The sequence below is a fragment of the Chelonia mydas genome, chromosome 8, assembly GCF_015237465.2.
Source record: "Chelonia mydas isolate rCheMyd1 chromosome 8, rCheMyd1.pri.v2, whole genome shotgun sequence".
Classification (NCBI taxonomy): domain Eukaryota; kingdom Metazoa; phylum Chordata; order Testudines; family Cheloniidae; genus Chelonia; species Chelonia mydas.
Window position 1 is genome coordinate 88,258,132 of NC_057854.1, and position 14,151 is coordinate 88,272,282.

Genomic DNA, 14,151 nt, shown 5'->3' on the forward strand with positions numbered 1-14,151 from the left:
CTGTACCTCTGCCTATTCCGTTTTTGTGAGCAGGATAGGATATTGTCAGTTACTCTTGATGACCGAGAGTCTTCTGTATTTTAATACCACGCTTGTGTTTAAGAATGGAGCTAAGAAGTAGAGCTGGAGTACAGGGAATATAAATACAATATGTACAAGCACTTTCCTGAGACTGTTGTGGGAGCGTTACCCAGCTAATAAGCAGATTTTTGTTCTTCTTTTCCTCCACCATGTCACATTAGTTGGGGTTGGCAGCTCTTGTTAATCTCCAAACGTTCCTGTTAAGTGCGTCTTCCAAGCCGACACCAATCTTCTTCATGTCCTGCTTCTGTGCCTTGAACCGCCTTTTTCTGGGTCTTATAGTTTTTGTCCTGTAACTACTAGATTATATACTCTCTGACCAACATATCCCATGTCTCATCATCTCATATGTCCCAGCCATCTCAGTCAATGCACCCTTAGCTTTTCCATGATGGGGGATTACCAGCATCTTGGCTCAGACCATTTCATTGTGTAACCTGTCAGTTCTTGTCTTACCCAGTGTCCATGGGAGCACTCTCATTTCAGCAGCATGAAGTAGTTGTACTTCTCTTTTCCACACTGGCCAGCATTCCAACCCATACGTCATGGCTGGGCTAATCATGATCTTATACATTTTGCTCTTTAGTTTAACTGGCACATTCTTATCACACAGAATTGCCCTCAATTCCCTCCATTTGCACCTAGTGCTTTTCATGCAACTGCTAGCATTCACATTCTTATTGTAACTCAGTACTATTTTTATTGGTTTCTTGTTGTCCCTTTCAATGCAGCCTCACATGTATTCAGTCTTCTCTTGGTGATTTATAAACAATTTTCTTCTAATGCAGCCCTCTGTCTTTCTAGATATCTTCCCAACACAAAAATGTCATCTACGAAAAGCATGTTCCATGGAGCTTCTCCCCTAATCTCCTGCATCAAGGTGTTCATTACAATCACACTTAGGAATGGGTTTAAGATTTATCCTTGATGTAGACCTATTCTCATAGTGAATGGCTCACTGCAACTGCTTCTTGTTGTTGTACTACTCTCATACATGTCCATAATATCTGAACGTACGCCTCCGGAAGATTGTGCGACAACAGGCACCACCATATCAGTTCTCTAGGAACTATACTATAAGCCTTCTCTAAGTCCACTAAGTTTCTTGCATTTCTCCCTGTACTTCTCCTGCATTATTCCCAAACCCAAATTGGTTGTTGCTTACTTGGTAATCTAGCTCTTCATGAAGTCTTTTCTTGATAATTCTTTCCGACCATTTCATCATTTGACTCATTTTGATGGGTTTTTGTTATATGTATTATATTGATTTATTTATTTAGATTTAAAATAAAAGAGTCACTTATCCAAGACTCTACGCACCCTAAGGCATCATTAACAATACAATAAATATAATAAAATACTAGCAACATTAATCATTTCACCAAGAACTCAGCCAGCCAAGCACTTACAGAAACTCCTTTCCACCCCTTCATCATTTGCATACCCCCTCAGTCCTGTCCAACAAATGTATCAAATTCACCTATGCCTAGTTTCCAAATGATTTATTTAAACAGTAAAACAAACTATCAATTCCGAGATGACACATCCCATGCAACATCAAGCACCTCACCACCTTATCTTGTGTATTCCTCCTTCTGCAGCTAGCTCCCTTCCTCAAAGACTTTAAGGCCAAAAGGGCCCATCAAGATAATTTAGTCTGACCTCATTCACATTGCAGGACACAGAACCTCACCCATCGACTCCTGTAATAAGCCCATAACCACTGGCTGAGTTGCTGAAGTCTCAAAAACTAACAGCAACATTTTTCTTAAGTACATCAGAAGCAGGAAGCCTTCCAAACAATAAGTGGGGCCACTGGATGATCAAGGTGCTATCGGAGAATTCAAGGAAGATCAGGCCATTGCGGAGAAGCTAAATTAATTCTTTGCATCAGTCTTCACTGCAGAGGATTTGAGGGAGATTCCCATACCTGAGATTCTTTTTAGGTGACAAATCTGAGGAAGTGTTCCAGATTGAGGTGCCAATAGAGGAGGTTTTGGAACAAACTGATCAATTAAAACAGCAATAAGTCCCAGGACCAGATGGTATTCATCCAAGAGTTCTGAAGGAACTCAAATGTGAAATTGCAGAACTACTAACTTTGGTATGTAATCCATCACTTAAATCTGCTTCTGTACCAGATGACTGGAGGATAGCTAATGTGACACCAACGTTTAAAAAAGGCTCCAAAGGCGATCCTGGCAATTACAGGTTGCTAAGCCTCATTTCGGTACCAGGCAAATTGCTTGAAACTATAGTTAAGAACAGAATTATCAGACACACAGATGAACATGATTTGTTGGGGAAGACACAACACAGCTTTTATAAAGGGAAATCATGCCTCACCTATCTATTAGAATTCTCAGAGGAGGTTAACAAACATGTAGACAAGGGTGATCCAATGGATACAGTGTACTTGGACTTTCAGAAAGCCTTTGACAAGGTCCCTCACCAAAGGCTCTCAAGCAAACTAAGCTGTCAAGGGATAAGAGGGAAGGTCCTCTCATGGATCAGTAACTGGTTAAAAAACAAGAAATAAAGGGTAGGAATAAATGATCACTTTTCAGAATGGAGAGAGGTAAATAGCCTTGTCTTCCAGAGAGATCAGTGCTGTTCACCATATTCATAAATAATTAGGAAGAAGGGGTAAACTGTAAGGTGGCAAAGCTTGCAAATGATACAAATTACTCAGGATAGTTGTGTCTAAAACAGACTGCGAAGAGTTACAAAGAGCTCCCACAAAACTGGGCAACACAATGGCAGATGAAATTCAATGTTGATAAATGCAAAGTAAGAAACATTGGAAAGCATAATCTCAACTATATAGACTAAACGAAGGGGGTCTAAATTAGCTGTTATCACTCAAGAAGGCATCGTGGATAGGCCTCTGAAATCACCGGCTCAATGTGCGGCAGTCAAAAAACCATTAGGAAATGGATAGATAATAAGATGGTAAATATCATAATGCCATTATATGAATCCATTGTACACCCACACCTTGAATACTGCGTGTAGTTCTGGTTGCCCCATCTCAAAAAAGATATATTAGAAACGGAAAAAGTACAGAGAAAGGCAACAAAAATGATTAAGGATATCGAACAGCTTCCTTATGAGGAGAGATTAAAAAGTCTGAGTCTTTTCAGTTTGGAAAAGAGATGACTAGGGGCGATATGATAGAGGTCCATAAAATCATGAATAGTGTAGAGAAAGTGAAAAAGGAAGTATTATTTACCCCTTCACACAGCACAAGAACCAGGGGTTACCCAACGAAATTAATAGGCAGCAGGTTTAAAACAAACAAAAGGAAGTACTTCTTCACACAATGCACAGTCAACCTGTGAAACTTGTTGCTGGGAAAGTTGTGAAGGCCAAAACTATAACTGGATTAAAAAAAGAATTAGATAAATTCATGAAGGATAGATCCATCAATGGCTATTAGCCAGAACCTCATTCTTCTGATGGTTAGAAACCTTCACCTAATTTCAAGCCTAAACTTGTTGATGGCCAGTTCATATCTATTTGTTCTTGTCCCAACAATTGTCCCTTAGTTTAAATAACACCTCTCCCTCCCTGATGTATCCTTCCATAAATTTTCATAACAGTGAATAGCAATAGGAGCGCAGCACTTTTGAAAATCTGTCCATTTATTTAGGTACTTGAGTATGGATTAAGGCACTAACTTTAGGCATCTATTTCATTAAAACTGTGGCCCTCACCTTTATATAGGAGTTTTCATTAATGAAAATAGTAGTAAACTTTTTGGCTGGGATTTTCAAAGAAGCCTAAAGGATATTTGCCCAAATCCCATTGAATTTAGGTGCTTAACTCTCTCAGGCTGCTTTGTTAGCCTTGATCCTACCCTACAACAGATTAGCCACTCTACAACACAGTCTGTAAAATGTGTCACTTCTGGAAGACTAGCATCCCAGATAAGGTCTTTGTAATTTTAAGGCTAGTGGGTACAATAATAGTGTTTGAAACTCTCTCTGCCACCCCAACAGGCACTTGCCAAGCTGGTGTAGCATCAATTTTCCCATGTCATCATCACTGATCTCAAAGCTGACCTGACTCCAGAGATAGGAGTTGATTCAGTTTTAATACTACCTTACTCCTGAGCTTCTCGTAAGCAGAGAACGCCAATCCTGTCTAATTAAATTGTCTGGTTTTTTTGCAATCTATATTTCTATTCAATAAAGACACTGAATTTAGCCCACTGAGCAGATTTGTATTCCAACAGCAAATCGGATTAAAATAATAATTATAGAAAAGATCAAACCATCTCAGACACAGAGAATTTTAACAGAGCACTCCTCTGACAGCGGGGGTGGGGTGGGGGGAAGAAGTGGTGACACAACTCAGTTTTTGCATATGAACACAGCATCCTGACTATGCAAGATGTGAACACTACTAGGAGCATAATCATGACGTGCTACGTGCCGACGCAGGGAAGTATGGGGTCACAAGGGCCCTCTCTTACTGCCACCGCTGGCTACATATATCACCAGTAGTAGCATCAGGGAGAGGGGGCAGCCTCTATGGAGTTGCTACTACCCCCTTCCAACCCAGGTGAGTGGGCACAGGCAGAGTCTTTGCTCCATGGCTCCCAATGTGCTGGCCTGCACAGCTGAGCTAGCATGCCAGTGCAAGTAATCTGCAACAGATTTTGGGCTGGCACAGATTACTTTCCCCCTGGAGCAAGGCAGGAATAAGGCAACAGATTGTGACTCTCCAAGTCACAGTCCAGACCGTAGTCTGCTCCTGGGACCAGAAACATCTTATTTACTGTTGTGGCAAACCCACAAACCAGCCCTAAATTCAGGAAAGGACGTATTGTATTACCCTTGATGTTGTACACTCAGTGTACATTTATAGTTCAACTACCCTTTCTAGAAAGTCATTGTTATTACATGGAACTCTTGCATAGTCCTTCATACACATTTTTTCTCCAAGAAAAAGGAAGTATTTCCAATATCTAAATGATGTGTTTTATAAAGATAGCTCAGCTAGTTGTACGTGCACAGAATTGCAAGTCAGGCGCTCCCATGTTCTAATCCTGATTTGTACACAGATTTCCTCTGTGGCTTGGGCAAGTCATTTAACACCTCTTCTTTCATTTCCCCATCTGCAAGTGGAGGATCAGGAGACTTACACACTTTAGAGAAGAGCTGTGGAGACTAAGGTTTATAAAGTCCTTCGAAGATGAAAGGCTCTACTTAAGCGCTAAATACTATCATTATTTTTAATTGGGGCATTTTTGGATTGTAAATTTAGAAATAAAGATAGAAAAATTGAGATTCAACAAGAAAAAATAACTCAAAATGCAAATATTCCGTGAGAGACGGAACACTGAGAAGCAGTAACGGTGAAGGAGCCCAAAAGGACAGCAAATCACACATGGTTTAGCAATGTGGCAACAGCCAGCAAAATAGGCCAATGTCAGATTCTCTCTCTCTCTCTCAATCATGTATTGTCCCATCAGCCCGTACTTGGGACAGAGGGTGTGCCTCTGTTCTCCGTGCAATTGCACACACAGAGGCATCACATCATAGAGCAGGGAGGAGTTTCTCCCCATATGTCTAACGCCAAGTATATACTAAAGAGTTAGATCGACCCAGCTATGTCACTCAGCGGCGTAAAAGATCCCCACCCCTGAGCAGCACAGCTAAGCAGACCTAACCCCTGGCATAGACAGTACTAGGTTGATGGAGGAACCCCTCCCGTTGCCGTAGGGAGTGTCTACACTGAAGTCCTACAGTGGCGCAGCTGTGCCGCTGTAGCAGTTTAAGTGTAAACCTAGCTTCACTCAAAAGCCCTTTGAAGTCAACAGAAAGACTCCCAAGGACTTCACTGGATTAGGTCAGGGTCTTTCTGGATATGGCGCAACCATTCCTAGGGCACCACTGCCGCATACCCAGAATACCAGACATTCCAGCACTTCCAGTAATGGTATGGGCCCACCCCTGCCAGTGTGACCTTGCAGGCATTGTGTGGGTGAAGTCATGCTGCATGGAGGACACCATTTTGAAGAATGCGCCACCATGCCCCCCACTGGTGAGACTGCATGGAACGCCATTTTGAAGAGCGCGCTGCTCCAAGCACCACCAGTGTGACATCAGGCTGGTGGGGGCGGAGTAGAGCACTCTTCAAAATAGTGTCCCCCATCTGTGACCCAAGACAAAATCATGTCTGACTTTATCTCAATACCAGACAGGGAACCATAGAAAAAAAAGAGAACTGTCCGGCTTAAAACCGGATAAATGGCCTGCCTAACCACACCTGAAACAGTGAAAAAGATCTAAAAGCTGGAGAATGTTCAGAAAAGAACTGCAAAAATTACAAAGGAGGAGGATAGGGGCTGGAAGGATTGAGGGAAAATTTCAAGCAGCAGATATGCATACAGTAGTTTGATTACTTATTTGAACCCCATGGAGTGAGAGAAGTTATTTAAGGTGTTAACTAGGAATTACTGTCTGAAATAGAGGAAGGAAAAATCCAGACTGAATATTAAGGAAAACTTCCCAACAATCAGCTCTACTATTAGATTAGAAGAGTCTCCCAAAGGAAGCTGTGGAAACTATTGCTGGGCACATTTAAGGATAGAATGGATAATGTGGTAGAAAACACAGTCCCGCATTGGCAAGAGATTGGGACTTCAATCCCAGCAGGGATTTCTGGGTACTATTACAACAGAAATATTAAACACAGTAATAATAATTCTATAAAGTAGCTCCCATTAAAGGGTTTTGCACAAACACTTCTGAGTCCTGTGAATAATTGACCTTAGCAAGCTATGAATCATAGAATATCAGGGTTGGAAGTGACCTCAGGAGGTCATCTAGTCCAACCCCCTGCTCAAAGCAGGACCAATCCCCAACTAAATCATCCCAGCCCAGGCTTTGTCACTTTGACCTGAGTCTCAGTTCTTCCTTACCTAAGGATGTTCTGCCGAACCAATTCAAATTTTGGAATGTTCTCGTAATGTATGATGTCAGTGTGAAGTGGTGGTTCAGACAGCAAATAAGGCCTTGTAAGGGATGGATGCATAAGAGTATACCCTAAAAAGAACAAAATACGTGTTTAGTACAAGTTTTGGTTCAGTATGTAATAAGCAGAGAACATAAAAACAAGTATACTGATCACATGTATGAAAGTCCTCCAATTTACTTAAGAAACTACCCTAACAGTAACCATACCATCACATCATAAAGCAGTTTACTGCCAAGAGAATTTTAAGAACTTGTAAATTAACTCAAACAAAAAATGACTAAAATGACCATGCCACAAAAAGTGAAAAAGCTTATAGTATAAACAAAAGCTATAGTTTTGGCTTTCTGGCCTACAAATGTGAAAACAATCGATTTCATAGCAACATTTTTATATCAAGACCCCTGTACAATAAATGCAAACCATAAATCTGCTTATATACAATTACTGTTAGACAGAACTACTCAAACAACTGACACACAATCTGTTGAGAAACAGCACTGTTCACTTTATCGTTCTACTTACAATTAAGGAGCAGAATAAGGAGTTAGTTTTCTACAGTCTAATTTCACCAAACAGGAAGATAGTGTATTTATGTATCTGAACCACAAAAATCACCTTTATTGTCTATGAGAAATGTGTAGGAAGCCAAAGAATCTTGATAATAGGTGACATCCTCCAAGATATATGCCAGGTTAACATCCACTCCCACAATCCCAAGCAGCATGTTTCCAAAGTAACAAGGTTTACTTACAGTCATTATCAGACCTTGAGATAAAAGGAAGAGCACAGAAGGCATTAGCAATAATGAACTTGCCAGTTAATTAATATAAAGTGTGTTCTTCACCAGTTGTGCTAAATAGAAAAGAGGGGACGTTAACTTGTGTAACCAGGTGACAAAAACATCCTCTGTCCAGCAAGTTCAATTTTCAAAAAGTTGCTACCGTACCACGTAGGAGTATTTTCAAAAGCTAAAATTAAAGACTTAGCAAGTAGGCCCCGATTAAACTCCCAATCAAGTCAAAAGACTCCCACAGGTTTCAATGGGTGTTAGATCAGATCCATATGTAGGGTTCCCTTCATAAATCACAGTTCTGTGGATTTCACTGAATATGCATAATTCAACCCTCTGTACAAGTTAAGGCAGTTTTAACCCATTTGTTGCAATTGTTTTCCTAGGACCATGTGATATGGTGACCCAGTGAAGCACAAGTAGTGGTACTATGATCATCTGATTCAAGAAATGCTTTCAGTGATAGATGTCAAACAATGGTAATGCTTGAAGCTCATGATTAAACAACAGCATTAAAGATAACAGAAGCTCTACCAGTTCTGACATCTCTTACTGACAGCACTTCTGGAGTCAGAATATAGAACTGCTGCTAGCATTTAACAGTAGAAATATGGGAGTTGGGGCTTGGCGACAGGACGGAAGGCTGAGAAGGGGAGGTTGAGGAAGCATGTGAATTATGCTACAACACATTAGCATAATACCCTCATATTATCCACTTTTTACTTATCTGGTGGTGAGTTAAGAAGGTATATTGAATATACCATAAGTTATTAAAATACACAGTGCTTTTTACATTTTCTGTCTTCATCAGCACACAGTTAGATGCCTTAGGGACAAGAATGTGAATAAATATAAAAAGGACCTAGATTCGCATTTTTTTTTTCTTTTTGTATTTTTCTTATGGTCTGCATTTTTACTTTTTTCCCCCCATGCAGCTATAAAAATTTTAACAAAAATAAAAAAATCTTACTTGTAAAATATCAATTGGGATGAATTTTGCTCATCTGATTATATATGTAGTATGTTAGCCTCTTCTTACTTAAATCCCAACAAGGCCACTGTACTGGGTATTATAACCAAAAGCATTACAATGGTTTTTAGAAACCTCTCAACGCCTGAGGTAAAAATATAGCAGTCCATTTCTGTCTTACTTTCTGTGTCATGACCACATGGAAACTCACTCACCCTTTTAATATAAAACAGATATCAAATTCATCTCCATAAATGAGGTTTTTTAAAAATAAAAAAACCATGCACACTCCTAATTATGTAAGCCAAATCTATTCAATTGTACCATTTATAATCCTTATGTTGTACAACTTCTCCACTATGCTTGGATGTGGATGTGTGAGAGATGAGTGGCAATGCATCATGCAGAGTGATGAGAAAAGGAGAAACTAGGCTATCATTCTGCATGAGAGAAGCATGTCCAGGAGCAATCTCAGCACACACAGAGGACTTCAGACTCTCAAGAGTCACTCTGATCAGGTGGCAAATAAGGACAACCTGCCTGAGAGGTCTGAAAACCCTGCTGAGCCATACTCCTCAACCCCTCCTCCATAACATCACACAAAAGAAAATGGAAAAGAATGTCCGGAGAAATGCAGGAGCTGTTAAGCTTATTAACTCTAATAGTAATTACATAGCACCTGAAATCTTCAAAGCACTGGGAAAACACTAATGTAATTCCCAACTCCCCTATAAAGCAGGGTTTTTTTCTCCTCACTTTACAGAAGCATAAGCAGAGGCAGAGAAGCATTGCTTTATAGGCTAGGTCGTACTCTGTCTCACAATGACAATCATGCCAGTGCAAGAGCCTATATTAAAGGCCCTCCAAGTCCCAACTCCTCCCATAAGCATATGAAAGGGGCCACATGTGGAACGCCATGGCCTTTGCATCCCTTTGCACTTTTTATGAGGGCTCTGTGCAGGACTGGCTGCATGTATTTTGCGGTCCTAGGCAAACATCTACGCATGCCCTCATCCCCTGCATTATTCCATCTGATCTCACTATTGCATCCAAATAAAAAAAAACATGTGAACATTAGGGTTTATGGAGGATTTAAGCAACAGGTCAGATTCATGTCCACAACCGCAATATGTCAGCATAAAGTGGTCTATAACTGGTGGATCTGGGCAATGTATTGGGAGAAATACTCCACTGACGTAGAGCCATCATAGAGACTCCGATTCCATCCTAAACCTGGCCCCCCGGCAAACAGGGTGTAGTAACCAGGATGTTGCTGCTGATCCCTGGCTTCCAGAATGGCCATTCATGCCAGGGTTCAGGCTGCTCTGTCTTGTGCTGAGGATAACCACATTCCTCAGTCTTTTTTGAGCACAGCTTAATCAGAACACAGAATCTGGTCAAATATTTAGCAGTTCCACCGGATATGCTGGGTCCTTCCCCAACCCTGTATGACTGCTAGAACCTTCTGGAGTCCTACTCTTCCAAACCCGGGAAGGTATGGGGTAGAGAGTCCAGAGCAGCTGCTAAACTGTTTGGTGAGATGCTGCTCCATACCTCAGCTACTGTGGGGAAGGAAGGAAAAGGAGGAGGAAATGGCCAGCAGGAACAACCCCTCATGAAGCTGTGCTCATAGCTCCAATATCCGAGGAAGGAAGGGGGTTTTCGGCATCTGACAGGAATGCCACTTCCTCCATTATGCTGCCCTATGCACCCCTGTGGTCTGCTTAGAGGGCAACTCCAGCTCTGAATGGGCCCGCTGGAGTGCAAGGGGCGCCATGGCTGCCATTACAGCCTGGAACCATGCTCCCACAAACCCAGAGGAGTTTCCTACACAAATCCAAATTACTGAGGCTGTATCAGTATGCCCGTGAGAGACAATTTCACCTTTCAACCTAAATCCATTAGTTGTCACATTACCCACACTTTCCATGAACAGGCCCCTGTGAGTGTAAAACTTTACATGTAATCCCTGCATGAAGGACTTAATTTTACACCTTCCTTAGGGGCAGACCTAAAAACACCTCCTTATCTGTTGGCTAGAAACCTGGGGGAAGGCAGACAGAAGCCTAATCTCTGTTTTTTTTTTACCTGCTCAACTTCAGATTTTCTAAGCACTTACCATCTCCCATTTCATCGGAGAAGGGCAGGCTGAAGACCGCCTCATCAATCATTCGATTGGGGAGGTTTGTATAAAATCGACCCACTGTGGTTTCCAAGTTACTGAGCTGGTTCAAGACCATCATACTCCCCTTGATCACAGGTAAGGCAGTTCGATCAGGCACTCCATACTTCACTGAGTTCTGTTCTGCCAGATCTCGGAGAAATGCCAGTTCTTTTAAACCTGTCACTCCCTCTGAAAAAAAGAGATATTGCCAGGATAAGGGAGGAGAAAGTAGGAAATGTATTTTTAGTTGAGTCTCTTACATCTTACTCCAAATTAAAACTACAGTACAGTACGTACTTTGTGTTGCCAACTCATGCAGTTAGTCTGAACATAGAGAATGCCTATTTAAGTGGAAGTGTGGAGTACTGTTTAGTGACTAATACTGGTGGGGTGAATTATAATGTAGGTATAATCAGTCACTAAAGGATTTAAAGGTGCCCACTCAGATAACTGTTCCACTGTACAGAAACTCAAGATGGTTGCTCCCATGTCACTATTTAGATATTTTTACCATTTTTTTTTTTAAAACAGAGAGCTTTGTGTAACCCATTGTCTCCCACCAGTGACTAGTCCAGGTAGAGGTTTATGAATCTGCTATGCAGCCTTGGAGTTAATAGACCTTGTCCTTTAGCTCAAGCAACAGTCTCATGCTGTTAGATACAGATGTGCCAGGATTCAGTCCCTGCAGATAACCTAACAAAGGGAATTCTTGAAAGTGGGGACCCAAATGGGGATTTGAACTGCTATACAGCCATACAGTGTGTTAGTGTGGCTTGCATGCAAATTCTCCATGGCCAGGCATAAGCTTCCCTGGATGGGGTGTCTGTGCAACCCATGCTAATAAGACAGTCTATTGCTTTCTGTGCTACAGATATTTTTGAAAAAAGGACTATGATTCCACTGGGTCAGTGCGCGTACATTTATATTTAACTTTACTCTTGGCTTAAGCCCCAGTTCAGCAAAGCACTGAAGCACATGCTTGACTTCCAGCTCAGACTTAAATCCCATTGATAGCAATAGGAGCTAAACACATGCTTACATGTTTGCTGAATTGGGGCCTTAATGGGGAAACTCTTCCAAATTCAGGCTTGGTGTCAGAGGGTGAGGCTCCAGCAAACACTATAGTTATACCATGTATTGAATTTGCCCCATGGTGCTAGGCATTCAGCAATTCAGGCAACATATTTTAATCAGCTCATTTGAATTCTGGTTTGCAAACATATGACTAAGTAGTTTTATGTCCCAAATAGGAAACTGTTATAATCTGGGGAATGGCCTCTGGATTCTAAGGGCCAAAACTCACTTTTGACCCTTTCAAACAGACACAGAACAACACTGCACTGGGTTACTAGAAAATTTTAATCTACCAGAAATTTGGCACACATTTCTTACCGTTCATGAGTGCATAAGTGAGAATCATAACTGAGTTATTGAGGAAACTATTTTCTTCATTGATGACACGGAGAGTAGCCTTTTTATCATCATCTGAAGCATCTTTTGATGTAATCCCAGCTGACAGGTAAATTACGACCATATCTGTAACTAAGCAGAAATATATATGGCAGACAGTATATTAGATTCCAATTTACTCGAGACATTCAGTAATGCAGTAAAAATCCTTATGTCAGTAAAAGAAGATAAATGTGAAGTTATCAACAACCTTACTTATAAGAGTTTCAGGTATCTGCAATGGATGAAAACACTCCCTGTGTGGTTGTGAAGGCCTTTATAATTCCCAATGCACTTTCAGTTCCCACAGTTTCAGCTAACAAAGATTCATGAGTTTCAGTTCACACATTCTAACACACTATATAGTTTTCTAGTCCTAGGCTGTGACCTCACCAGATTTCTTGGGCTAGACAATTTCTATCCTGGTCAGAACATGGAAGGGAAACATTCAAGGAACAGAGTCCTGCAGGAAGTTCTTTTACTGATTCAATATGGTGACACTCCTCCCTTGAGAGGGACAAATTCATCCCACATGGACAGTCCTGAGCCTTCTCTTAGCTGAGACCTAAGGTGCATGTAGTTACTCAAGGTCCTGTGGCAGGAGTTGGGGTGTTAGCCTCCAAAAACAAAATTTCCCTATAGGTAATTACATTTTGCCTACCTTAGCTCTCCATGCCATTTTTGCTGGTTGGCGTATTCTTCATTTTTTGTCCTACACTGCTAAACAGTGAAATGTCCCATCCCAGGGATGGATGCACTTGAGTGATTCCTGTTTTTAAAGAGCTCTTGGTGGCTTTCCAGCTAATGTGGGAGTTGTGTGGAGGGTTACTGCACCAGTGGCAGTTGTCAGCAGCTGCCTGTAAAAGTAACTCTTACACCTCCGTTTGTACTTTGGCCACCACCTATCTGTGATCACCCACTATGTCTCCCACCTATTCCCAACATGACCCCATTTTGGGCTGGAATGTCTCTGGTCACACTAACTTGAGATGACTTCTATGTCGGCATTCTGGCTGCCTAAGTGAATGGGTATACAATGGTAAAGTGGGGGAAAGAGATTCTTACACCCTCACCCCCTCCTGTGCTGGGGCAGTCAGAATTTAATCCATGGCTTATGTGTTTGTACAGCTCCTAGCACGATGGGGTCCACGACTAGGGCTCCTATGTAGTATGGTAATACAAATAATAAACAATAAACACCACCACCACCACCTGATCTTTGGGATCCTAAAGGGTGGAAGACTATGGATACACAACATTGTATGTTAGAGGTAGTATAACATTTGAAGAATAAGACATGACATGTACTTACCATTCATCACTAAGTCATTTTGCCCTACTTAGACTGAACACATATCAACATATTTTTCAAGCTGTAAAGAATGTCTTATGTTAACGGCCTATCTCAAAGCCTCAAGGAAATTCAAATCAATGCTTACACTCCATCCTATACTTCAGCATTTAAAGCATCTTGTGTATCAGTTAGGGATCATACATTGGTCCTACAATACCAAAGCACACTGGAGCATATTACTGAAAGACTGCCAGCTTACCTCTGAATTTCCTTGCTTTGGTGGAAATGTCAGGTCTTGCCCGACTGATTTAAAAAAAAAAAAATTTGAACATCAGTTTGCTGTTGTGTGTGTTGTGAACTAATAGCCTGAAAATGATTTAAATCAAAAGTGTTTTTTGATGCAAAGAAGCACCTGA

The 14,151-nt window shown here is 41.2% G+C and overlaps 1 protein-coding gene across 1 annotated transcript in view; it reads right to left on the reverse strand.

The window, feature by feature from the left end:
• The window catches only part of CACHD1 (cache domain containing 1), a 186,830-nt gene that overhangs the window by 36,987 nt on the left and 135,692 nt on the right, over positions 1 to 14,151 (reverse strand). The window contains exons 8-11 of the mRNA XM_007063412.4: positions 12,385 to 12,534; positions 10,948 to 11,181; positions 7,684 to 7,833; positions 7,013 to 7,136 (exon numbers count right to left, since the gene is read on the reverse strand). Of these exons, the coding sequence (XP_007063474.2) occupies positions 7,013 to 7,136; positions 7,684 to 7,833; positions 10,948 to 11,181; positions 12,385 to 12,534 (658 nt within the window). The remainder of the gene's footprint in view (positions 1 to 7,012; positions 7,137 to 7,683; positions 7,834 to 10,947; positions 11,182 to 12,384; positions 12,535 to 14,151) is intronic.